Raw genomic sequence first — 27,375 nt, 5'->3', positions numbered from 1 at the left:
TAATACATCACTACTGTTATTTAACACTAAGAAACATTCCTTCTACCACAGTGATACTGCCTTTTCCTTAATTACCAATGACCACCAATAGTTAATCCAAAAATTATCACTAATTTTTCTGTAGCCAGTAATCATCCTTCTGCTTCTTAGAACTTTTTGTTTCTTTGACAACACTCTCCCAATTCTCCTTCTATCTCACAGCCTGTTCAATTCAGCTTCCTTTACCAAATCTACTTCCTCCTCCTGCTATAGAAACAGTCCCAAGGTTCTGCCCTTGGCCCTCAAAATTCCCACTGCAATCCCTTCCCCCGTGATTTAATTTAATTTACTTCCATGGTTTCCCTACCTCTATCTCCAGCTCTGGCCTCTAATAAGCTCTAGATTGTTTACTTTCAACTGATTACATTCCACAAGGATATCCCACCTAAAATGCCAAATGTAGCACATCCATCATGTCCTCAATCTGTTGATCATCCTGTTACTTATTCTCTGTATTCCCTCTGTCACTGTCTCCTCCCACCTACACACATGCATACTTCCTCCCACCCTCCCCCAACACCTCTTTTCATGAGCACTCGTCTTGGGTCCAGGCACTATGTTAAATGCTTCACACATGTTCAACTTTTTTCAGTCCTCTCAAAGTATGCTGAAGAAAGTAGGCATCCCCATTTTAAGATGATGAAACCCAAACAGAGAGATTAAGTCATGTGTCACATAGCTAATAAGTAAGTAAAGTTGGGTTTCAAACCAATCAGTCTGATTTCAAAGACAAAAACACTATATTATCTCCAGTTGCCCAGGCCTGCTACCTCCCCACAGACAGGCACTATGCACTTGATCCTGTGACCCCTAGGATCCTTCCATTTGGTCTTCTTTTCCATTCTCACTGATACTACACCACAGTCATCAGTGCCACTTACCTTTTCTTAGCTTCCCATCTCTCCTTATTTTATTATTCACCTATTACTCTCTTGTTCAGAAACCATGAGTGGCTCACAGCTACCCACTGTGTACAGGAAAAAGTCAAAATTCTCCAGCCTTGTCCACCACTCTCTTCTTCAATGTCATCATGTTCCACTTAGATAGGACATGTGGCATTCTTCTGTGACTGCCCAGCATCTAACTCCCTTTTTAAAAAAATTGTTTATTTAGTTGTCGATGAACACACAGTCTCTTTATTTATTTTTATATGATGCTGGGGATTGAACCCATACGAGGCAAGCACTTTAACTCTGAGCTATAGCCTCCGCCCCCTAACTCCCTTCTTAAGCCTTGGGAATTCCCTACCTCCACAAAGTAGAAGCTGAAAATACAAATGCGCCCTTTCCAAGCCTCCTTTGTAGCTAGCACTAGTGCTTCACCAAGGCCACACCAATTAGATGCATCATGCCTGATTCTGAATTTAGACAGGATTCTATGGAGAACTCTCCCTGGTAGCAGGAGCTATGTGAGTTCCTGGGCAGCACAGTGTCCAGGCCAGAGGTATTCCACAGTTCAAGTGTAATACCTGCCCTCTGGTGGCTGCAGCCATTTTCCTGTGGCTCTTCATTGGAGTAACTGGTACAAACTAGGCTACATAGCCTCTGCACCCGATTTTTCAGTCATCATGATGTTCTATGAGCTACCCACAGTATCCTTTTAAAAAAGAAAAAAAAAATTTATTTTAAATTGTACTAAATATAAGTGTTCTTTGACACCCACATACCAAATTATAGGTATTCAAAATTTACACACATTGATTAATGTTGGTTGGTTTCCTTGGGAAGGAGACTGTGGTACAGACTTTGGGGTGACAAATTTATTGAAAGGGATCAGCATCCTTTTTAAAAAATATTTTATTTTTGACTTACATCAGCCAAGTTGGCTGTTTCCAAGTAAGCATATTCACTGGCAATTCACTCATACTGGGTATCTTGCCCATTTCAAACATACTCTTTGCTTCTCTACCTCATATAACTACAACTATTTCTTCTATCCAGAATTATTCTCTGCCTTCTCCATTAATTGAAATCTTCCCCATCCTTTAGTCCAGTATAAGTTCTACTTTCCCCATAAATAAAATAGCTAATGCTTAGTGACTGCTTTCCTTAGTCTAGGCATTGTCTCATTAGATCTTCTTAAAAACACTAGAAAGAAGACAGTAGCATTATCCCTATTTTAAAGCTCAGGAAATTGCAGCAAAAATAAAATAAGTAAATTGCCCAAGGTCACACAGCTAGTGAACAGAGATGGAGCTAGGAAATTTGACACTTGAACTTGTTAGGAAATGAGCATGTTACAAATTGCAGTTCATCAGCCAAATCTGACTCATCATCTATTTTTATACACCTATGATCTNATTGTATGTCCTTCTCTGAGAAGTGTCTGTTCAGGTCCTTGGCCCATTTGTTGATTGGGTTATTAACTTTTGTGCTATGGGTGTCCTATTGAGGAATTTGGAGCCCAGCCCCACCGTCTGTAGATCGTAGCCAACTTTTTCTTCTATCAGACGGCGCGTCTCTGGTTTGATATCAAGCTCCTTGATCCACTTTGAATTCACTTTTGTGCATGGCGAGAGAAAGGGGTTCAGTTTCATTTTGTTGCATATGGATTTCCAGTTATCCCAGCACCATTTGTTGAATATGCTATCCTTCCTCCACTGCATGCTTTTAGCCCCTTTATCAAATATAAGATAGTTGTAGTTTTGTGGATTGGTTTCTGTGTCCTCTATTCTGTACCATTGGTCCACCCGCCTGTTTTGGTACCAGTACCATGCTGTTTTTGTTACTATTGCTCTGTAGTATAGTTTGAAGTCTGGTATCGCTATACCGCCTGATTCACACTTCCTGCTTAGCATTGTTTTTGCTATTCTAGGTCTTTTATTTTTCCATATGAATTTCATGATTGCTTTCTCTATTTCTACAAGAAATGCCGTTGGGATTTTGATTGGCATTGCATTAAACCTATAGAGAACTTTTGGTAATATCCAATTTTTTAAAAAATATTTTTATTAGTTGTTGATGGATCTTTTTTTTTTAATTTATATATATGCGGTGCTGAGGATTGAACCTAGTGCCTCACACTTGCTAGGCAAGTGCTCTACAACTGAGCCACAACCTCAGCCCCATGAAATTCCAATTTTAACTCAATAAATGACAGTTTTATCAAGAGACAGCCATGCACCAACTGTGACACTTTCATGCTACAACAGCAGAGCTGAGCACGTCTGGTATGGGTTTAAAAGCCCACAAAGCCTCAAATACTTAATGTATGGCCCATGACTAAAAGAGTTTAAAATATTGTTTTTAACCACTACATTATATTGCCTCTTTTTAAAAAAGACTTCCCTGATCCCTTAATTCCCCCAAGATGGAATAAAGTTTTCCCTTTGGTACATTTGCACCACATTTGCTTTTCTAAAGGGCAGTCTGTTTTTGCTTTACATTACATTTGACTTATTATTCTCCTCAGTAGACTGTAAATTCCTTGAAGATAAGCAGTAACCATTACTACTTTGTATTCTCGTTGGTGCCTCACTTATTGTTGGCAGTCAGGAAAGGTTTACTGATTTAAATAAAAATATGACAGTGCAAACTTTTAAGATTTCAATTATTTTCTTAACATGAACATGAATTATAAAAGTCAGAAATTAGGGCTACAGATGCAGGTCAGTGGTAAAGTGATGGCCTAGCATGCATGAGGCCCTGGGTTCAATCCCCAAGACCAAAGGGGGGGAAAAAAATAGAGGCTAACCTAGCCTGAATGGGTAAAAATGGGCATTCTCAACCACTTCTGTGAGATGTATAAATTGGTACATATAGTCTTTCTGGAGGGCAATTTTCTCTTGTTCATGTGATGCCTTAAAAATGTTCATTTCTTAGGATTTAGAATTATTCTGCTAGAAATTTATTTTAAGGAAATAAGTAAGCTAGTAAGCAAAAAATGTACTCAGAGGAGTCAACACACTTAATGAGTTCACATTACATGCTGGGCACTGAGCTAAATCCTTAAATGCAGAATCTCACAACCCTTAGCACAAACACTATTATTAACCTTATTTCATGAATAGGGAAATTAAGACACAAGAGTAATTTTTGTAGGGTCAAGTGATTACAGATGACTTTTTTAAAATGAGAGGACTAGCTGATTTTAATTTTGCACATTATTAGTCTTCCACAAATCTACCACCGCAATGAGCGTGAATTACATGTATCAATTTTGGGGTGGTAAGGTAGCACAGATACAATACTTCTATTTTTCCTATTTTCTAAGAGTTCAAGAAAAATAACCCAGAACAAAACAAGCAGATGTCCTTTTTCATTTACTTTGAAAAGTACTGTAAAAAGTCATACTCTTAGACTTTAAAACAAGAACAGTATTTATTGGCTGGGGTTATAGGTCAGTTGGTAGAGCACTTGCCCAGCACATCTGAGGCACTCGGGTTCGATCCTCAGCATCACATAAAAATAAAATAAAAGTATTGTGCCCATCTACTATAAAAAATATTTTAAAAAAACAAAGAAAGAATAGTATTTACTTATAAAACAACCGTGAAAACAACATTATGGATCCTCTTACCCACACAGCATCACTCAGCCAGGTGTTATGGTTTTGCCAATATGGAAGTAGACAGAAAATTACGTTGTCACTTATACTGAACAAGACTTTGGACGCAAGGATGGCATTTTAAACAGGAAAAATTCCATCCTCTCTACAAATCTCCAGAGGTTTTACATACCCTCAAATCACTTAAGTTTGGGGCTTTTCTGGAGACAAGCTGTTTTACCTCTACTCTAAAAACACTAGTCAAGGTTCTCCTTCCATATCTACATTAAATCAACACAAATACTTCCAAGTCAGATCTAATCAATGCTAAGATGGCCATGTAAAAATTCCCCAAAGCCACACCTTACCTCTTCAGGAACAATAATTAATGGATACTTGTCCTCAGATAAAAAGTTGAAAATAACCCATACTTTAAATGCATCTTCTTCTGTAATAAGCAGAGGGCTCTTTGTGAGGTTTTTTTTTACACAGAGGGTCCAACACATTCTATTGAATTCAATCTTGTCAAAGTTATCTTGGACCTAAAAAGGAATGAGAAAAAACTCCAATGAAACAGTTCAAAATAAGGGTTATATAAGCCAAGTAAAATAGAAGGAAAAGCCTACTTCAGGATTCTATGTTAATCAATTCAACTAACCAACAGCCATACCCCACATATTTGCTCTAAGTAATGCACTTTCAATTGTTCAACTGAGAACATTATGTTTATCCTGACACTGAAGCAATGTCTGTCCACATCACTAACTGGGCAGTTATTGTTTGGGTTTTTTTTCATGAATACACATTAGCTTTTATATAGATTAGCAACCTAATAAAAAGGAGGAGCTGAGAATGTCATTACTCCATGTTAGCCACATCAGAAACCTCATCTATACCTATATGGTCAAAGAAGAGTCCATCTTTTAGAAACTCTAAAAAGATAGCCTTGTCATTCTTCACTCATTCATTTAAGCAATCAATATTCCCTCAGCATTTACTATGAGCCAAATATTATGCTATAAATTAAGGATACAACGAAATAAGAACTTGATCTTAGAATGTGCTCTTAGAATGTACACAGTTTATTAAAGAAAACTTATGTAGCTGGGCGTGGTGGTGCACAACTTTAATCCCAACAGCTTGGAGGCTGAGGCAAGAGGATCACAAGTTCAAAGCCAGCCTCAGCAATTTAGCTAGGCCCAAAGCAACTTAGCAAGACCCTGTCTCAAAATAAAAAATAAAAAGGGTGGAAGTAATTCAATACCCAATACCAAAAACAAAACAAAACATAGGTAAAAGATGAAGTATAATGTAACAGTGTATGACTCAAAAGATTTTTTTCACTATTCAACAAGTAAAGTTCAGAGAGCAATTATTATTTGCCGCAGTCTGGCTGGGCACAAATCACGAGCCACTGAAGCAGGAACAAACTTTATTTTATTTTATTTTATTTTTTTTTTAAAGAGAGAGAGAGAGAGAGAGAATTTTAATATTTATTTTTTAGTTTTCGGCAGACACAACATCTTTGTTTGTACGTGGTGCTGAGGATCGAACCCGGGCCGCACGCACACCGGGCAAGCGCGCTACCGCTTGAGCCACATCCCCAGCCCCACAAACTTTATTTTTAAACTGCAGGAAAACACTTCACACAGCTCCCGGGGAATCCTCCCTAACGCCAGGAGGCTTGTCCAGGAACCCCCAGCCGGAAATATCTCTCCCGGAAATCCCTCCTCCTGCACTTCCCCAACCAATGGGAACTCTCGGGGAATCCCCGGAAATCCCCATGAGAACTCCAAAATAGTGCGAGAACTCAAAAGTTGCGGCAGAGGCGGATAGTAATGCCTCGCCTGTCAATCAATACTGTTGGCAAAATGCCAGGGGCCATACAGACTCGGCCGTGGATCTCAGCAATTATTTGCCAGGAAAAGTGCAAAGACACCCAACATAATACTAGTCCATGTCTCCGAGGAACATAAAAACAAGTACTATGATAAACAGAGAATTCCATGGGAACACAGAAGAACTAATTCAATCTTAAGATTCAAGGGAAGATTTGCAGAATGAGTGCTATGACAACAAAGCTGAGTCCCAAAGGTCCTTCAAAAGTCCAACAAATTAAAAATGGGATGTAGGGTATTCCAGGTAGTAAAACAGAATGTGAAAAAGTCCAGAGGTAAAGACAACTATGGTTAGTTTGGAAGGACCATAGTCAGTTTAATGTGAAGGGTGCACTTGATGCTGAAGGGTGATATCAGAAAGGCTCCTTATAAATGCAGCGAACAGAAACCATCTTGAGTTCCTTTAAATAGAAAAGAAATTTATTGGAAAAACAATTGGGCAACCTCTTAGATCCAAAATGAGAGCTGGAAAATGGAGATGCTGATATCAGGTTACTACCAAGGCAGGGTAGGGAACCAGAACTATATCCAAAAACAGTCACAGAAGAGTCTGGGAGAGAGGTGAGGATACCACCATTGTCCACAGGGGTTGTCACGCCCTTCTTGATTCTCTTGCCACTCTCTGCAGTGGGTCTCCACTAAGCCTGGGCCACATTCCTGTGCTCTGGCTGCCAAGAAGCAGGAAAAATGATGATCTAAACTTTTCAGCTCTCAATGTGAAACAGGTTCTGTTTCCCACCAAGACCCTACTGGATTTCCCAAACATAAGAAAAACTTTTAAATGCTAGAAAGACCCAAAACGGCAAATGTCCACTACATGGAACATAATGAAAGGTGAAGCTAGAGAGGTAGATGAAGACTGGGTCATAAAGAGCCTGATCATTCAACTTTCTACTGATGGAGCGGGTGGACCCACAATCCTCATTTTCAAAGCCATATTTGGGGACAATATGAAAGATGTCCTTGAGGAGGCAGGAATGGCCGGCAGGACATGAGCTTTTCATTTTTAGAGAGAGATGAATAAAAAGTGCTGTGTACTCTGTAGGGAAGAAATCACTAGCTGGCTGCAGGGAGAAGCTTCTTTTGATCTCTAACTAGAATTTCTGGTTGGCAAACCAGTCCCCCCACCCCCACCCTGCAGGAGTAGGAAGATCTCCTTTTGTTTTGCCTTCAGAACCTCATCTCTGTGGCACTATTTTCCATGCCTACATCACACACAACTGACTCGATAGAGGGAAAGCAGCAAGGGCAACAGTAATTGCTGCTGCTAAAGGTAAATATCATCCCTATTTCACAAATCAGGAAATACAAGTTTGGAAAATCTGAGTACTTTTTATCAGGTTCACATGGCTAGTAAATGTCAAAACCAGAGTTTCAACAAAAGCTCAAATGCCAGTTTTTTTTCAAACTGCTGGCTAAACTCAATAGATGGAGACCATCTATGTCATAGAGGACACCTATGCAGAACTAGTATCAAAGGCCACTTCCACCAGCTCCACCCACACCGTGAAAACACTAAGTGGAAGATATGCCACACAGGGGAAATGACATGTTCATGAAAGCATATCTTGCTCTGAGGAACAAGAAGTGATTCTATGTGGAATATGTGGTGAATCATAGAATTCCCAAAAGGGAGGAGCTAGAAAAGTGGCTGCAAAAGCAAAGAAAGACCAAATCATGAAGGATTTAATAATTCTAACAAACAGCCTGTACAAAAACACCAGTTTAAGGGTTTTAGAACAGAAAACAAGCAGTTCATAGGCAGCCCAGGTTAGTACTTTGTAGAAAAGATGATATTTAAAGTGAACTTTAAGATATAGAGATGGTTCTAAAGGGCAGGAGAAGAAAAGCTATGAGCCAAGGCACAAAGGCAACAGGTGCCACCTGGGTATAGGGAATGGTGAGTAGCCAAGTTGGGTTGACAAGGCTGCAGGAATAAGCTAAAGGCAGATGTATGCTATGCTTTGGAATTGACTTTATTAACACAGGAGGAAATCAGCAAAGATTTTTGAGTAAAGAGCAACAATTAGTTCTATGTTTTAGGAAAATTATACAGACAAAATTACACTAGGTGGGTTTCTGTAGGTAAACAACCATATAAAGAGGAAAAAAACAAAAAGATCAGAAAATTACTGCAAAACTACCAGGCAAAAGGAATTAACGACCCCAACTAGAGTAAGATCTTGGTAAAAATGGATAGAAGGGATGAATATAAAACAGATAAGATTTGGGGACCAGATCAGTGTCTTGACAAAACAAAGGAGAGGGCTGGGGATGTAACTCAATGGTACAGTACTTGCCTGGTATGTGCAAGGTACTGGGTTCAAACTCCAGCACTGCAAACAACAACAACAAGGGGAGAGGGAAAGGGAAAGTGTTCAGTTATGGACATCCTGAAGTTCTGCCAAGACATTTAGACACAGGTATCCAAAGACAACCAGAGAAGTGACATGCAACCTATAAGAGAGGCAGATTTATGAATCAAATGCAAAATGAAAATGACTGAAGTCACAACTGCCAATGAGATCACTGAAAGAGAACATAAGGCAAGAAAAGAAATGAGGTCAAAAATGGAACTTCAGCGGCTGGAGTTGTGGCTCAGCGGTAGAGGGCTCATCTAGCACAGGCAAAGCCCTGGGTTCAATCCTCAGCACCACATAAAAACAAAATAAAAAGGTATTGTGTCCAACTACAACTAAAATTTAAAAAAAAAATAGAACTTCAAGGTACACCTGAAGTTCCATTTTTACAAAGGGAGAGGGGGAAGAGTAATTATAATGAAAGAATCAAAGTGGTAGAAAACAAGAAACAATGAAAACTGTGAGAAAATAGTTAAGAAAAAAATTTTATTAATAGTGCCCAATGCCACAGAGAGGTCATAGGAAAAGGGAGTTTAAAAAAGACCACTATGGGCTGGGGATGTGGCTCAATTGGTAGCATGCTCGCCTGGCATGCATATGGCCCGGGTTCGATCCTCAGCACCACATACAAACAAAGATGTTGTGTCCGCCGAAAACTAAAAAATAAATGTTAAAAAAAAAAATTCTCTGTCTCTCTTTCTCTCTCTCTCTTAAAAAAAGACCACGATTTTGCAATTCTGAGATCACTAGTTACCTCCAGACTGCAATTGGGGCCGGAAACCAATTATATTCTCCATATGTTAGATTGCCTAAAAAAGAATAGTAGCTTTTTGAACCAAGTTCACTATATCTTACTTATTTTTAATAAGCTGTCTGGCTCATTTCTTCTCTAAAGCCTAATCGACTACTTTGGTTTATTCTTGTTCAAAGGTATATTAAATGATGGAATTTACACTTTTAAAAAAGTACAATATTGCCAGGCACAGTGGCACACACCTGTAATCCCAGCAACTCAGGTAGCTGAAGCAAAAGGACAACCTCAGCAATTTAACAAGACCCTATCTCAAAATAAAAAATAAAAAGAGATGGGGTGCATGCAGTTCAGTGATAAAGTGCCCCTGGGTTCAATCCCTAGTACTATAAAAAGTACAATATCAATTCATATAAGAAAAGTCCACAGCAACCTTCATACTTGATGGTGAAAAAACAAAAGCCTTTCCTTATAAAGTTCCTCAAGGAATAAGGCAAGGGTGCCCACTCTTGCCACTTCTCAACACAGTACTGGAAGTTCTAACCAGAGCAATTACACACTTAAAGAAGTAAGAATCATACAAACTGGAAAGGAAGAAGTAAAATTACCTTTTTGTGTATGACACGATCTTATATGTAGTAACCCCTAAAGTTCCACACAAACACCACTAGAATAAATGAATTTAGCAAAGTTGCAGGACACAAAAATCAACCCCCCCAAATCCGTTACATTTCTATATACTTACAATGAATAAACCCAAAACAAAAATAAGAAAGTATCAGTTACTGAACAGAGACACTTCACATAAGAAGAAATACAATCAGTCAACAAATATATGAAAAAATGTTCAACAACTCTAGCAATTAGAGAAATGCAAATTAAAACTTCACTGAGATTTCCTCTCACTCCAGTCAGAATGGAAATTATCAAGAATACAAGTAACAATAAATATTGGCAACGATGTTGGGGGAAAAGTTACACTCATACATTCCTGGTAGTACCACAAACTAGTACAACCATTCTGGAAAGCAATATGGAGATTTCTTAGAAAACCTGGAATGGAACCACAATTTGACCCAATTATCCCACTCTTCAACATATATCCAAAGGACTTAAAATCAGCATACATAATGACATTGCCATATTAATATTTATAGCAGCTCAATTCACAATAGCTACATTATGGAAGCAACCTAAATGCCCTACAACAGATGACTGGATAAAAAATGTGGTATATACACACAATGGAATATTACTCAGCCATAAAGAAGAATAAAATTATGGCATTTGCTGATAAATAGATGAAACTGTAGACTATCATGCTAAGTCAAACAAGCCAATCCCCCCCCAAAAAAAAACAAAGGCCAGTTCTCTCTGATGTGTGGAGGCTAACATAATAAGTAGGGTGGGGGGATAGAAATTCATTGGATTAGACAAAGGAGGGGAATGAGGGAAGGATGGGGGATGGGAACAGGAAAGACAGAATGAATCAGACATAACTTTCTTATGTTCATATGTGAAGATACAACCAGTGAATATACAACCATATCATGTATAACCTCAAGAATGGGAAATTATACTCCATATATGTAAAATATGTTGAAATACACTCTACTGTCAAGCATATCCAAAAAGAACAGATTTTTAAAAAGAAAATATCAGTTACAATAGCATCAAAAAGAATAAAATGCTCAGGAATTAAATTAACCAAGAAGGGGAAAAGACCTATACAATGAATACTACAAAATGCTGCTGAAAGAAAGTTTAGGAGATACAAATAAATGTAAAGACAACCCACGTTGTTGGAAGACTTAATACTGTTAAGATGATCACACAACTTAAGCAATCTATAGATTCAATGCAATCCCTATCAAAACCCCAATACACTGTTTGCAGAAACAAAAACATCTGAAATTCATATGGAATCTTAAGGCACCCCAAAATAGCCAAAAAAAAATCTTGGGGGGGGAAGAAATCAAAACTGGAAGCCACATACCTCCTGACTTCAAGACATATTACAAAGCTATAGTAATCAAAACAGCATAGTACTGACAAAAAAGACAGATATATAGACCAGTGGAACAGAATAAAGAACCCAGAAATAAACCATCATGCATATGATCAAATGATCTTCAACAAGGTTGCCAAGAATACACAACAGGGAAAAGATAAGAGTCTTCAACACATAGTACCAAGAAAACTTTATATTCATATTGACAGTAAATGAAGATAGATCCTTACTTAACATCACTTACAAAAATTAACTCTGAATTTATTAAAGACCTAAATCTCAGACCTAAATCTCCTAGGAGAAAACACAGGGATTTGAATGCTTGATGACACTGAATTGGCAATGACATTCTTGGATGTGATATATTAAAAAAAAAAAACAAGCAACAAAATCAAAAACAGAAATGGAACTACAACACGCTTAAAAACTTCTGTACCACAAAGGAAATAATCAACAGAGTGAAAAGGCAACCTACAGAGTGGAATAAAATATTTTTGAAAACCATATATTGGATAAGAGAGTAATATCTAAGCTGGATGCAGTTTTTTAAAACCTGTAATACCAGCAATTCAGGAGGCGGAGGCAGGAAGGTCAGTTCAAAGCCAGCCGCAGCAACTTTGTGAGACTTTCAGACACTTATCGAGACCGTATCTCAAAATAAAAAATAAAAAGGACTGGGGATGTAGTTTGTGGTAGAGCACCCGTGGGTTCAATCCCCAATACCAAGAAAAAAGAAGAAGTTAACATCTAGAATATACCAAGAACTCCTACAACTCAACAACATCAATAAAATCAATTTAAAAATGGACAAAGAAGAAAAATAAAAATAAAAATGAACAAAGGATCTGAATAGACATGTCTCTACAGAATATAAACAAATTTTCAACAAGCATATGAAAAGATGCTCAACACATTTATCATCAGGAAAATGCAAATTAAAGTACAATGAGGGCTGGGTTGTGGCTCAGCGGTAGAGCGCTCCCCTCGCACATGGGAGACCCTGGGTTCGATCCTCAGCACCACATATAAATAAATAAAATAAAGGTATTGTGTCCAACTACAACTAAAAAATAAATATTTTTTAAATAAATAAAGATATTGTATCCATCTACAGCAAAAAAATATTTAAAAAAAAACTGAAAAGAAGACCTTGAAGAGATTTGCACACCACGTTCACTGCACCATTATTTGCATTACCCAATATATGGAAGCAACCTAAATATCCATCAGAAAGATGAACAGAGAAATGTGATATATATGTAGATATATAGATACATAAATAGCCAATAGAATATTATTTGACCTTAAAAAAAAGGAAATTCTGTCATTTGCTACAACACAGATGATCCTTAAGAATATTATGCTAAGTGAAATAAGCCAATCATAAAAGTTAAATAATGCATGATTTCACTTATGAGATATCTAACTAAAGTAAAAACCGAGAGAAGAATAGTGGTTGCCAGGGTCTGGGGAAGAAGGAAAAGGGGCATTATCCAATAGAGTTGGAGGCCTTCAAGGAGAAAAAAGCTTTAGGGGCTGGAGTTGAAGCTCAGTGGTAGAGTGCTTGCCTCATACCTGTGAGGCACTGGGTTCAATTCCTAGCACTACATATAAATTAGCAAATAAAATAAAGGTCCATCAACAACTAAAAAAATATTTTAAAAAAAGAAGAAAAAGTTCTAGAAATCTCTCTACAGCAATATGCATATAATTTAAAATACCACATATGTCCTTAAAACTGTTAAAAGAGTAAATTTATGTTATGCATTTTCAAACACAATTCTTTTTTAAAAAAAATATTTATTTTTTTTAGGTATAGATGGACACAACACAATGCCTTTATTTTTATATGGTGCTGAGGATCGAACCTGGGTCCCGCCCGTGCGAAGTGAGCACTCCACCACTGAGCCACAATCCCAGCCCCTAAACACAATTCTTTCCATATATTTATTGGTGCATCATAATTATTCATAATAGTAGGGTTCATACATGCACAAAATATAACAATAAAACTAGGCCAATATCATTCTCCAGTATGCCCCATTTCCCTCTCTTCCTCCCTCCCCTGGTCCCTATCACAATTTTTTTAAGTACAAAATCCATTACTTTTCAACATTAAATAGTACATAAAGAATTAGCATTCAAGTGCTTTCACATGAGGGATTACACCAAACAAAGTAATGAAATTCCATTTGGGGTCTGCAGGATTTCATACACCATATGGTAAAACAAATAGTGATGTTCAATGCTCTAAGATAAAGGAACATATATGATGAGCTAATTTTTTAAACTGCTACCAAGTATTTGATTATTATTAAATTATATGATATTCTGGAAGGAAAAGATAAAATAGAGAAAAAGCAATATGCTGATCAGAGTGCACATAGAAGGCAACTATATGTGTAGGAAAGGGAAAAGAATAAATCATCTTTGCTGTTCATGTAGTCAAGTCTGTATCAATATCTGTCTTTGGGGCTGGGGTTGTGGCTCAGCAGCAGAGCACTCACCTAGCACATACAAAGCATTGGGTTCGATCCTCAGCACCACATAAAAATAAATAAATAAATAAATAAATAAATAAATAAATAAATAAATAAAGCTATTGTGTCCAATTACAACTAAAAAATATGTATATGTGGAAAAAAAAATCTCTTTGAGCTGAACTGCAGCTCAAGACCTTTATTTTAGGTCCTCTCTTTTACTATACATCTGATAATATGCAAATATTTATTAGCTGTCTACTACAAGTCAGTCAGCATATATAATATGAGAGTCCCACATCAAATAAGACAGAGTCCCCACTTTACAGAGCTTCTAGTCACTAGGAATCTGATGTGATGAGGAATACAGTTATGTGCAATGCTACAATCAAGAAGAGTACAGGGTGCTCTGGAATATAATTCAGATGATGGGGATGGAGGCTAAATGCAAATTATGCTTACTTATGAAGGGTACATAAGGATTATTTAGGTAAAAATAGAGCAGAGTCATGAGCCAGAATTTTTCTGTTAGTACTCTGCACTCAGCTATTGAACGGAAATGTCAAAGGGCTAGATGCTTAGGGATTGTTTCAGGAATGTGAAAAAAAAAAAAGTGCAAGGGATTGTTTACATAAGGTCATCACTTATTTTTTACCAATTTTTAAAAGGCTCAAGAATAGTAAATTTTTGCTGGGTGCAGTGGCGCACATCTATAATCCCAGGGCTCGGAAAGCTGAGACAGGGGGATCGAGTGATCAAAGCCAGCCTCAGCAAAGCGAGGTGCTAAGCAACTCCGTGAGACCCTATCTCTAAATAAAATACAAAATAGGGCTGGGGATGTGGCTCAGTGGTTGAATGACCCTGAGTTCAATCCCCAGTACAAAAAAAAAAAAAGGATAGCAAGTTTTTATATCTACTAGGATAGTGGCAGTTATTAAAAAAAAAAAAAAAGAGGAAGAAGAAAAAAAAAACAAGAAAGAAGATGTGTATAAACAGTAAATGGGTGAACAAATGTGGTATGTCAACACAATGGAATATTATTCAGCCATAAAAAAAGTACTGACACATGATACAACATGGATAAACCTTGAAAATATTATGTTATGTTAAAAAAGCCAGACACAAAAGGCTACACTTTATACGATTAATAAGAAATATTCTGAACAAGCAACAGGGAGTCAGAAAGTAGATTAATGGTTGCTAGGAGGCTGGGGAAAGGCAGAATGAGACTGACTACTTATAGATATTGGATTTCTTTGGGGGATTAGAGAATTAGAGATGATGACTGTATAACACAATGATGTACTAAAATTATTGAATTATACACCTTAAAATGGGTAAGTTTTGGGCGTGAAATGGTAGGTCTGAGCTGGGGATATAGCTCAGAGGTAAAGTACTTGCCTAGCACGCACAAGGCCCTGGTTGGTCCCCAGCACTGCAAAAAACAAACTAATAAAACAGTAAATTTTATGTTATGTCAATTATATCTCAATGGAAAAATATTAGTTTCATAAACCACTTAAACCAGAGCAAAAGTACAAAAACCAAAAAAATGGAGAAGGCAAAAGGGGAAGACTCTTACAGCCACACATACAATTCTAACCTCCAACTCTCTTCTGAGACCAAGTTCTAGATTTACTGTAGTTCACACAAAATCATGAATTCTTTAAAATAGAAGGCCATATTTTATTCACATTGCATCCTTTCTGCACTGTATGCAGGTTCATTTGCTCATCTGTTCACCAAGTGCCAGTCATTGTGTTAAGACTGGACAACAGTGAATCAGCCCTCACCATCACAGGACTTACACACCACACTGTAAGCAGAATCCAACCCCAAACATCACAGCAACAGCGTAGCACCTATATGCTGAAAATTCTTAGTCCTCAGAAGGAAAAGGATAGGATGCTGTGAGAACACATCATGAGATTGTTATTAGCTCTGGAAAGGGTGGGGTGCCACCTTAGGAAACCTCCCTGAGGAAGTGACAAGCACACAAATATCAGAGGATGGACAAGAAGTGACTGCATCTTAAGGGTGGAGGAAGTCTTACAGCAAAGGAAGCAGCATATCTGAAGGCTCTGAGGCAGAAAGAGTCTGGGTATATGAGGAACAGAGAAAGGTCAATGCTGTTGCACTGAAGTAAACAACTCAAATGCCTATCCATTGGTGAGTGTGTTAACAAAATGTGGTGAATCCAGAACAGAATATTATTTGGCTATAAAAAGGAATGAAGCACTATTACATGTTACAACATGGATAAACCTTGAAAAATGTGCTAAGAAGCTAGAAACAAAAGGCTCCATATTATATGACTCCATTAACATTAAATGTCCAAAATATGCAAATCCATAGATAGAAAACAGACGGTGCTATTGCTGTAAGAAGGGGGTTGTAAGAAGGGGAGTGTGACTGCTAATGAGTATGGAATTTTAGGGGGAAGGAATAGTGAAAATATTCCAAAATAGACTGTGGTAATTAATAGGTCACACAAAATAGTAACTAAACTAAAACCACTAAATTGCATGTGTCAAATAGGTAAATTATACAGTATATGAATTATATGTCAATAAAGCTTTTTTTAAAACAATATTTCTTTATAGCACTCTGACATTTACAGTGTTGATCAAAGTATTCACAGCAGCATAGTAACCCATAGTTCTCAGCATGAATCCCCTTTATTTGCTCAGAAGTGTAGAGTTCTCTGTTGATTCACAAATACAATGAAAATGTAGAGTACAACTTGGTCAATGTGCCAAATTAAAACCATATGATTTACAGCATGTCTGTAATCTAGCTATTCAGGAGGCTAAGGCAAGAGGATCATGAGTTCAAGGCCAGCCTGAGTAACCTATCAAGGCCCAGTCTCAAAAAAAAAAAAAAGACTATATGACTTTCAAACAACAATGAAAGAAAAAATAATACAGACTACAAAGCAGAAAGAACATACAAAAATATGGGTTTGCATAGTTAAGAGCATTACCACTTCATATTCAGTGATGGCTATCAGGCACACAGTGGAAGTACTCTGAGAGCTGAAGGCACAGCTATTTAACCAGCAAAAGAAACCTGAACCCACATGTTATGCAAGACCTAACTGCCACACGAGCACCAAGCATGCTAATAAAGTTCACACACCAAAGGGGGAAAAGAGCATAAAAGTCTAGACTAGACTAGAAAAACACACTGCAGAAACTTCTAGTCTTAAAGGAGATGACATTAAGCCGAATGTTCTGTTTTTCTCTTGTATGCATGTTCCAAAAAACAAAACAATAAAAAAAAAAATTCTGTTGGAAAGAATCAGAGTCTCCAAGTTGAAGTTGGTATGTTGCCAATGAATTACCGGTTTTAATCACATAGCAAAGACCAAGTCTTGCTCTATAGAGTCAGGGAAAAGAACTGACAATGATTTGGACCAGCAAGCTTAATCAGCCATTAAATCTCATGAAAGAATTAGACTGCCTCTTAAACATGCTGAAGCAGAACTAGTTTTCTATGTAGTTCCTTGGACTAAAAAGAAAAAAGTATTAATATACCAATTTCTTCAATTATTCACCATCTGATAATCCAGGTATGGTGTCATTTTGAAAAAAAAAAAAAAGAAGTAGAAGAAGAAAAATTCACTAAAGTTTCTTCCTAGATGTTCGTGAAATTCCACTCTCTTGCTAAAGAAGGAATTTAGCAAAGATAGCATGCAGGGAAGGCAAAATATTTGATAAAAGAACAACAGACAAGTTAATCATGTAAGTTTCAGAAAAACTAAAAATAAATTCAATCAATGTGAAGAACAACGGGAATGATTATCAGGAAGTAAACACAGAAGCCAAATATAAAAATTACCTTTTATTAAAGTGAGTTTCAACAAAATTGTATGTTAGTCCCAACCCCTTCAAAATAATACTCTCAGGAGAAAGCAAAAGACCTCTAAAATAACCTGGAGACAAACTAACCAAATGGAGACTAAAGAATACCACACACTAAGAGAAAAGAATCATCCTAAAACACTTGAAAGACTCTAAGAGAACTGGATGGATGCTGCAATAGTTTGAGATTATAAGAATTTTTTTTTTCCAGAAAAAGTATAAAGGGTTTAAGTGAAGTATGACCCAGCATGCAGTGGGCCACCTTCAAGAGAGAAAACAGCCTGCTGTCAGACTTTTTTTTAAGTAACTCCACCCCTGTCTTCAACTAATATTTTCCTGCATAACCAAATAACTAAGAAACATAATTCTGAAAGGGAGTTATTGATCCTTCAAGAGTACAGTTAAAGGGATGCTAGTGGAAAAAATAAATGGTTTAGTTCCAAAACTTATTTAATCCTTATTAGCTAGGCCATCTTAGGCTATATTTCCTCCTGCATTAAATAGAGATAATTCCAGTTCTACCTCACAGGATTAATATGAGGATCAAATGAGGCAGTACATATGAAAGCACACCTTGCAAATGTCTAATCAATACTTCCTATTTTCTTTGCGTAACTAATGGCAATCTATAAGCTTTGTGTTAACATTCTTCAGTCACTATTGGTGTTTTTTTCCTCCCCAACCAAATTTCAAAACAAGGCACTAATCTTTGCACAATTTAAACCCACACCATGGAAACCTTGGCTGTCTTACTTGGATTGCAGGGCTGGCGAATTTCCACTCCAGGTGGCTAAACAGTAACAAACAAGGACTCACTGTTCATCACATCCTCACTCGCTCCGTGAATAAGTTTTTCTCCAAATTAAGTGGTTCATTTTGGACTTTTGTCTCTTCCAGTTACAAAACTTTAAAATATCCAAATACTTAAACAACAAACATTTTAAAACTTAGAGTTGAAGAGGTTTAAAAAATATTTCATCATGGGAACAAAATGCAGTACTAAGGTATAGCACTTCAAGATATTAAACCAGTGAATATCCTCTCCAATGACCCGTTCCACATCACACATATTCTGGCACTAAAAATCAAAACAATTTCCAGATTTCTGAGAATTTCCCTGTATGTTCTAAATATTTTAATAAGACACAATTCTACTGTCTGTAATTTTTAAGATTAAATGCATGCACACAGAAGGTCATCAAATATTTGCTGAAGACGTATTTACTTTTTACTACAGAACAACTAATCAACGAACAAAATAGAGCAGCAAAAAAAACAAAAACAAAAAAACCTCCAGAAAATAGCATAGCATCTTACTGTGAAGATGCTTCAGATGTTCAGAAACCAACACGTTGATTAAATCTTTTAAACACTTTAAAAGGGCTCATAAAATTTACCCTGTTAAAGCACACAATTTGACTATATATCCACAAGGCTTTACAACCATTATCACTATCTAGAACATTTTCATCATTCCCCCAAAGAAACTCCAAGCCATTAGTAGTCACTCATCATTTCAACACCCCCCAACAGTCCCTGGCAATCTATAGTCTATTTTTCATCTCTATATATTTGCCTATTTGGGACCTTTTATATAAATGGAATCATAAAATATATGAGTTTTCTAGTTTTGAGTAAATCTTCCATTTCATTATCATGTGGTTTGTTTTCTTCCTAACTAAACATGACTGTACAACATGGTAACTGTAGTTAATAACAATATACTACACACTTGAAAAACTGCTAAGAGTAGATTCTAAGTATTTTGACTATAAAATGGTAAGTATGAGATAATACACGTTACTCTGATTTCACCATTCTGCAGTATATACTACTTCAAAACATGTAATACACTATAAATATATATGGTTTTATTTGTTGAATAAAAAAAAAATCAGGGAGGAAAGCACATACACAACATATACAACATGTATACATACACAGATACACATGTATACATACACAGATATATATATATACACACACACATATATATATACACACATATACATATACACACCAAGAAAGATCAGGAAATTGTACTGTGGGGCTGATGGATAATAGATATAGATACAAAAAAGTACTCTGCAAATGAACACACTGTAATTTTGATTACTTTATTTCAAAATTTCTGAAAAATATGATGCAGCCTCTTGTGATTTTTAAAAAGAATCCTGGGGCTAGAGTTATGGCTGAGTGGTAGAGTGCTTGCCTCCCATAAGTAAGGCACTGGGTTCCATCCTCAGCACCACATAAAAATTAATTAATTAATTAACTGATTGACTGATTGATTAATTAAAGGTATAGATTCCATCTACAACTAAAAAATATATATATAAAAAAGAATCCTGGGGCTGGGGTCTTGGCTTAGTGGTAGATTCACATGCAGGGCCCTAGGTTCAATCCTCAGCACCACATAAAAATAAAGGCATTTAAAAAAAAAATCCTGACCAACATTTTGACCTTTTCCATGTTACTAACCTATTACAATAAATGGTAATTACTATATTTTGCTATTGTAAAAGGACACTAAATTACTTTTAAATTTATATATAAATAAAAATCTGAAGTCACAAAAAATATATAAATAGTTGTGGTATTTAGGTGATAGGAAAATGGAGTCTTTAAAATATATTTTATTATTTTGGGGCTGGGGTTGTGGCTCAGTGGTAGCGTGCTTGCCTAGCATACGTGAGGCACTGGGTTCAATTCTCAGCACCACATACAAATAAATAAAACAAAGGTCCATCAACAACTAAAAAATATTTTTAAAAAATAAAAATAAAATATATTTTATTTTTAATTTAAAAATGTTGTCACTCTTTGAAAGGCATTTTTGATGTATATCAAAAAAGTTCATACTTAGTGTAATAAGCAGATAAAACTAAGAATTCCCTAACTTTTGATATGAATATTACTGTCATAGCTAAACTAAATGTACATAATATGGAGATGACAATGACACTAATGTATTGTTCAGTAAAAAAGATACATTGCAGAACCGCACATATGATTCTTGATATAGAAAACAAAACATCACATATAGCCAGGCATAGTGGCTCACATCTGTAAATTGCAGCAACTGGAGACTACGGCAGGAGAATCACAAGTTCAAGGCCAGCCTCAGCAATTTAGCGAGTCCCAGAGCAACTTAGCAAAACCCTGTTTCAAAATAAAAATGGGCTGGGGATGTGATTCAGTGGCTAAGTGCCCCTGGGTTCAACCCCAATACCAAAAACAAATCAATCAATAAATAGCCAAAGCTGGCTTGAAATTTGTGACCTTTCTGCCTCAGCCTCCCCAGCTGCAGAGATTAGAGGCATGCACTACCAAACTCAGCTTGCTTGCTTGATTTATTTATCCATCTACCTATCTATATCTTTAATGATACTGAAGATTGAACCCAGGGTGCTCTACCACTGAGCTACATACATCTTCAACCCTTTTTATTTTTTTTTATTTTTTTTTTTATTTTTGTACCAGGGATTGAACCCAAGGCGCATTTAATACCGAGCAATATCCCCAGCCCTTTTTATTTTATTTTATTTTATTTTATTTTTTGAGACAGGGTATGGCTAAATTTCTTAGGGCCTTGCTAGGTTGCTGAGGCTGGCCTTAAACTTGCGATCCTCCTGTCTTAGCCTCCAGAGCTGCTGGGATTATAGGCATATACCACCATAACCAGCTTGCATGTAATTTTAAAAAGCTCTACAAAGATATTCACCAAACTGTTAAGAATGGTTATTCCTGGAGAATGACTGGAAAGATTTTTTTAATTCACTTTTTATTCTATATATTTCTGCATTATGTATTTATTTCATAGTAAACGTACTTTCACAACATTTCAATCACCAATTTTTAAAAGTATTTAAATGTACCATCAGTTTACATTATTTTACTCTTTTCATGCATTAAATTCAACACTTGGGAGAGAAGGATAGGGAAAAAGTTATCAACAGGTACTAAGTTAAAGTCAGGAGTAAGAAGTTCTGGTGCGCTATTATACAGTAGGGTGACTAGAGATAATGATAATGCACTGTATATTTCTAAAAGCTGTAAGAAGGGATTGTGAAGTTTTTACTATAAGGAAGTGATAAATATTGGAAAGATGATTTTACCCCAATTTAAACATCATATAATATATACACATAAGGAAACATCACATGATATCCCAGAAATATGTACAATTTTTGTTTTTACATATCAGTTAAAAAATACATTTCATTTAAAGTTTTAAAAAATGCAATACTTTCACAAGGCATCAGAATAAAAGCACTTTCTAAGAAGAGAGTAAAGGAGAAAGAACTCAGAGCTGAACTAGGTTTTGGGAAATGTCTAGATTAGGAGGGAGAGAGGGACAGGATGTGATCCCATAAAGATATCTCTGAAGAACTTAGAACATGGTATGTCATGGAATCAAAAATGAGAGGCCAGACACAGTGGCACACATCTGTAATTCCAGTGACCCAAGAGGCTGAGGCAGGAGGATCACATGTTCAATGCCAGCCTCAGCAATTTAGCAAGGCCTTACGCAACTCAACAAGACCCTATCTTGAAATTTATAAAAGGCTGGGAATATGGCTCCGTGGTTAAGTGCCCTGGATTCAACTCCAGTATCAAAAAAATTTTTTTCAACACTTTTATGTATAAATTATTAATGATCAAATCCAAAGGAAAAATTGAACATGGCAGCAAATATCAATAGATTATATATGGCTTCCAAAAACATGATAGTTTTTTTTTTTTTTTTAAGATGTTGATGGACCTTTATTTTATTTATTTATATGTGGTGCTAAGAATCGAACCCAATGCTTCACGCATGCTAGGCAAGCGCTCTACCACTGAGCCACAACCCCAGCCCCCATGATAGGTTTTTTATAGCATCCTACTTAGAATATAACCCAGAGGACACATTCAGGTGGTACCCTGAAATAGCTGGGATGAAAAGTTTATTGTATAATATGTATATTATATATTGAACTCACCAAAAAGGGGCTCTGGAACCCACTTGGTACATCAAACACAAGTGAAAGCAAGAAAAGGTTAAGAATGTTACCTTTTCCAAAATGAACTTGTTTAAATATGGCATGTAACCCTGGTTGGAGACAGGCCCTTCATCATCATCCCTGAAGTGCTCCTCAAGGGCAACAGGATCATGTGGAACCTTCAGAACTGTGCACAAGTTATGGGAAAGGACCTAAGGGAAAAAAAAATAGTAGTTTAAAAGCACCCACTAAATCACTATGTGACACCTCCATTGTATGAACACAACACACAGTTCCCTGCCCTAGGCAGAGAAAGACCAAGAATATACCAGCAAGCCAGGCACAATGGCATACACTTGTAATCCCAGCAACTCAGGAATGACTGAGGCAGGAGGACCGAAAATTCAAGGCCAGCCTCAGCAATTTAGCAAAGCCCTAAGCAACCAAAATAGAACATTTTTTTTTTAAAGGGGGCTAAGGATGTGGCTCAGTGTCCCCTGGGTTCAATTCTCAGTACCAAAAAGAGAAAGAATAAAGCAGCAAATTCAAGGTAAGTACTGCTCAGCTGCTAGCCCCCAACTTACTACACATGAATCTCTCTCATTCCTCCCCAGTTTTGGTTTACCTCAAGCAAGTCTATTTTACATTCCTATATTAGCCAGGCTCCATGCAAGGTCTATGAATACAATTCTCCTTATTGTCTTTTATAAACATTAAAAAGAAAGGGAGGAGGTAAATGGTGTTCAAAATTATGTAGATCAGCATAAGTCAAATAGAGTTTATTTAGAGAAGGAATTGGATACTGGGCAGATATAGTCAGGTGTTCTGAATAAGGAAGCTGAGCTGGACAAATCACAACTTCTCTGGGCTTCAGTTTGTTCATATATTCAACAGAAAGAACAATTAATATACAAATATACCAAATACTAACTTGTAATCTGTTAAGTGTCCAAATATCTCTAAAATTCTATGTCTCTAGGCCAAGTTTCAGCAAAAGCACAAAAGAACACAAATATAAAAGAAAGAAATCAAGAGTGTGGTTTAGAAATAGAAAAATATCTCAGGTATGGTGATTACTAGAGATAGAGCAGGGGAAAAGGGTGAGGAAAAAAAGGCAGCTGGATTTGATCAGTTCATTCTGTATGCATGTATGCAAATATCACACCAAACCCCTTTAATATGTACAATTAATATGTTTTAATAAAAATCTCTGAAGCCACTAAACTGGTTGAAAAACACTTTGTAGAACATTTGCTTTCTACAGCAAAAATCATAAGACTACTACTGGTCTTGCAATAACCTAAGTGCATACTTCAACGTTCAGGCAGTAGGATTAACAGTTTGAGCTATCTCATGAAATTCTACTTAATGAAAATTTAAAAACAAAACTTAAGTCCCTTCCATTTCATTTGTACATTCTAAACAGGTCAAATTACATATGTAAGGCTACAATGTCTTTAACCGAGAAATTTCCTAGATGTCAAATCCCATGTCAAATCCCAGATTAAAATATACCCTATTTTTCTCAGTATTACATATTTAACTACTTAAGAAGCCACATTCATCTCAGTAAACACTTTCAATTCCATGAAGCAAGTCATTCTTTTCTGCATATACATATTTCAGTGCAATTTTTAAAGATTAAAAATTTTAATCTATAAAAAGAACATTTGAATACCTTTTTTCTAAATTGGTTTTGTTTCTCAAAGCTTCGTTTAGGTGCACATCCTTTTCTACATGCTCTACTGGTTTTAAGGAAGTAAATAAAGTAAAGGAAGTAAATTTACCACTTATTATAAATGTAGTAATGAAGACTTTTCTCAGTCCCTACAAAGCAGGTTGTGTTTGCCAGTAGAACACATGAAAAGAGCACCGTAAGGATTTTAATGAAGAATCTTGCACCACAGTCAACAAAATCCTAAAAAGGTACATATTTTTTTCCCTCTCTATTTACCTAGTAAAACCTCTCTGGTAATTACCTGCCCCTAAGAGGTTTTGTGGAGATCAATTTCAAGAATGTAAAGTGCTTAAAAATTGTAAAGTACTATTGGAAATATAAGTTTCAGAGAAATGAAGAGCATATTTCTCAGCTGAAGATAAAAGGTCATTCAAATTATAAAATCATCTGGGACTTTACTAAGTAAAAATTCCCAACCACTGGCTAATCTATGTTACATTCATAAAACATTAAAAACCATAAGGAAGCTGGCTATGTACTGATATGAAAAGATCCCCAAGATTAATTATGAGAATATATAGTATGCCATCTTTTGTGTAAAGAAAAAGGAGGAAAAGTAAATTGTGGAAGGAGTTATAAAAAAAAAAAAGAAAGAAAGAAAGAAAGAAACTTAACTGCAAGGAGAAGGCCTTAATTGATGGGAAACCAGAGGTAAAGACAACTTTTCACTGCATCTCCCCATCTTATTCAAAAAAATTACATATTAAAGAATGCTCTACCTAGGCTGGGGGTATAGTCCAGTGTTCAGCATGAACAAGACCCTGACCTAATCTCCAGCATAGCCCCCCACCTCCAAAAAAGTACTACCTATTTAAAAAAAAAAAAACTAACCAGGTACAGTGGTGCATACCTGTAATCCCAGATGCTCAGGAGGCTGAAGCAGCAGGATCTCAAGTTCAAAGTCAGCCTCAACAATTTAGCAAGGCCCTAAGTAATTTAGACAGACCCTCTCTCAGAACAATTTGGGCTGGGGATTTGGCTCAGTGGTTAAATGCCTCTGGGTTCATTCGCAGTACTAAAAATAAATAGATTTTTAAAAAACTGAACATATATATTTTTAATCAGCCTGCCAAGGATCACATAGCCAAATCTATGTATCTTCACAGTCTATTCTTCTACAATAACTTACTCCCTAAAGACAAAGTATAAAAGGAAGGCATAATCCACAACAATGTGCCATAATTAATGGATAAGTGAGATCTAAGGGCAACACATGAGTTTGAGAGAAATAGAAGAGAGATGTAATCTAGGGCTGTAAGGATAGCTTTTGGACAGGAATAGAGGCAACTGACCAGAAAGGGGGATAAAATGAGAAAAGTAGTTGTTTAAGGCAAAGTTCTCAGGAAACAAAAAGAAAACAACAATTTCTCCATAATTACCCTGTCCTCTGCCTTTGGGCTTCACAGATGCTCCAACTAAAGTCCTGGCAGGACCCTTGGATGCCATGTTGTCACAGTTCTCTTAAATAGAGAGTACTAGCTCGAAGAGTTAAATATATTTTTCTTGACTACAGTTAATGAGCAGAGCTGAGATCAGAACTTAGGTTTTACAATCCCTAATCCACACTCTCTAGTAATAAGGAATGTAATGCTTTCAGTTCTCCAAAGTCAATAGCAAGGCTCTCTGTAGCTGGAGGTGATTAATTTGATTCAATGATCCCACTAAAGAAGATTCAAATTTGAACTCTAGACTTCAGCACTGGGCAATTAAACAGTATTCTTGCTAAATACAAGGATGGCTGAATTCAGTTATAATTTTCTTAATCACATTTACTTGCAATCTGTGGGGAGGCAGCACATATAGTAACAAGCACCCTAGAGGAAAAGACCTGAAATCCTGTCCTGGCACAACTATGGACCACCACATATGCTCTATATGCTCACTATAAAATGAGGAGTTGGGCTATGTCCAAAATTTGGAGGAAAAAAAGCTCAACCTTTAACTGTCAACCCAAACTCAATTCAGGAGAAATGCAGAGCACTATAATTAAGATGAGTAGTCCAGCTTTGTTATAGCTTTTATCAGTAGGCCTAGAAAAAGGAAGTAGTCTTTAAACAAAATAACAAATTGAATGAGATAAAAAGAGAAACAAAATTAGTGTGTTATCTTTAAAACTTTTTACCAGATATTTATAAGCCTAGACAGAATCTCAGGTTTTTTAAATTAAAAAAAAAAAAAAAGTACAAAGAAACCAAAATTTTGATGGCCAGAATTTAAATGAATAAGTTCCATAAGCTTATACCTGCAACCTGTGCTTTTTAGAGTAGACTCACACCATCAGAGTTTATGAGTTGTAAAACTGGGATTAGATGCAATTTTCTCACTCTGGTATCCTTTCCATGCTGTGCTACCTTAGTTCTCTGGAAAAACAGCCCCAACCCACACAAACATGACTCTGAATAGGCAAGCACATTATGTCCAAATTGCTGGAGGGGCTGGGGCTACCCCAGTTCCATCCGTTGCTTTCCCAGCACCCAAAAAGATGACTGGTACTCTTCAGCAGAGCCAAGTTAAATCCTGTGTTAAAGAACTACACGCACATTGGGCAAGGTGGTGCATGCCTCTTGGGAGGCTGAGGCAGAAGGATCATGATTTCAAAGCCAGACTCAGCAAAAGCAAGGTGCTACGCAACTCAGTGAGACCCTGTCTCTAAATAAAATACAAAATGGGGCTAGGAATGTGGCTCCGTGGTCCAGTGCCCCTGAGTTCAATCCCCAGTAAACCACCCCCACCCCACCCAGCCAAAAAAAAAAAAAAAAAAACTA

The 27,375-nt window shown here is 36.6% G+C and overlaps 1 protein-coding gene across 2 annotated transcripts in view; it reads right to left on the bottom strand.

The window, feature by feature from the left end:
- The window catches only part of Swap70 (switching B cell complex subunit SWAP70), a 72,018-nt gene that overhangs the window by 30,123 nt on the left and 14,520 nt on the right, over positions 1-27,375 (bottom strand). The window contains exons 2-3 of one of the 2 annotated variants that reach the window (XM_015477616.2): positions 22,944-23,084; positions 4,893-5,066 (exon numbers count right to left, since the gene is read on the bottom strand). In XM_015477616.2, the coding sequence (XP_015333102.1) occupies positions 4,893-5,066; positions 22,944-23,084 (315 nt within the window). The remainder of the gene's footprint in view (positions 1-4,892; positions 5,067-22,943; positions 23,085-27,375) is intronic. The other variant, XM_048788317.1, reaches the window with a different exon arrangement.

Source organism: Marmota marmota, unplaced genomic scaffold (assembly GCF_001458135.2).
Source record: "Marmota marmota marmota unplaced genomic scaffold, marMar, whole genome shotgun sequence".
In the NCBI taxonomy this organism is placed as follows: domain Eukaryota; kingdom Metazoa; phylum Chordata; class Mammalia; order Rodentia; family Sciuridae; genus Marmota; species Marmota marmota.
Note: the sequence above shows the minus strand (reverse complement) of the source record. Positions and strands in the feature narration are given on the sequence as shown.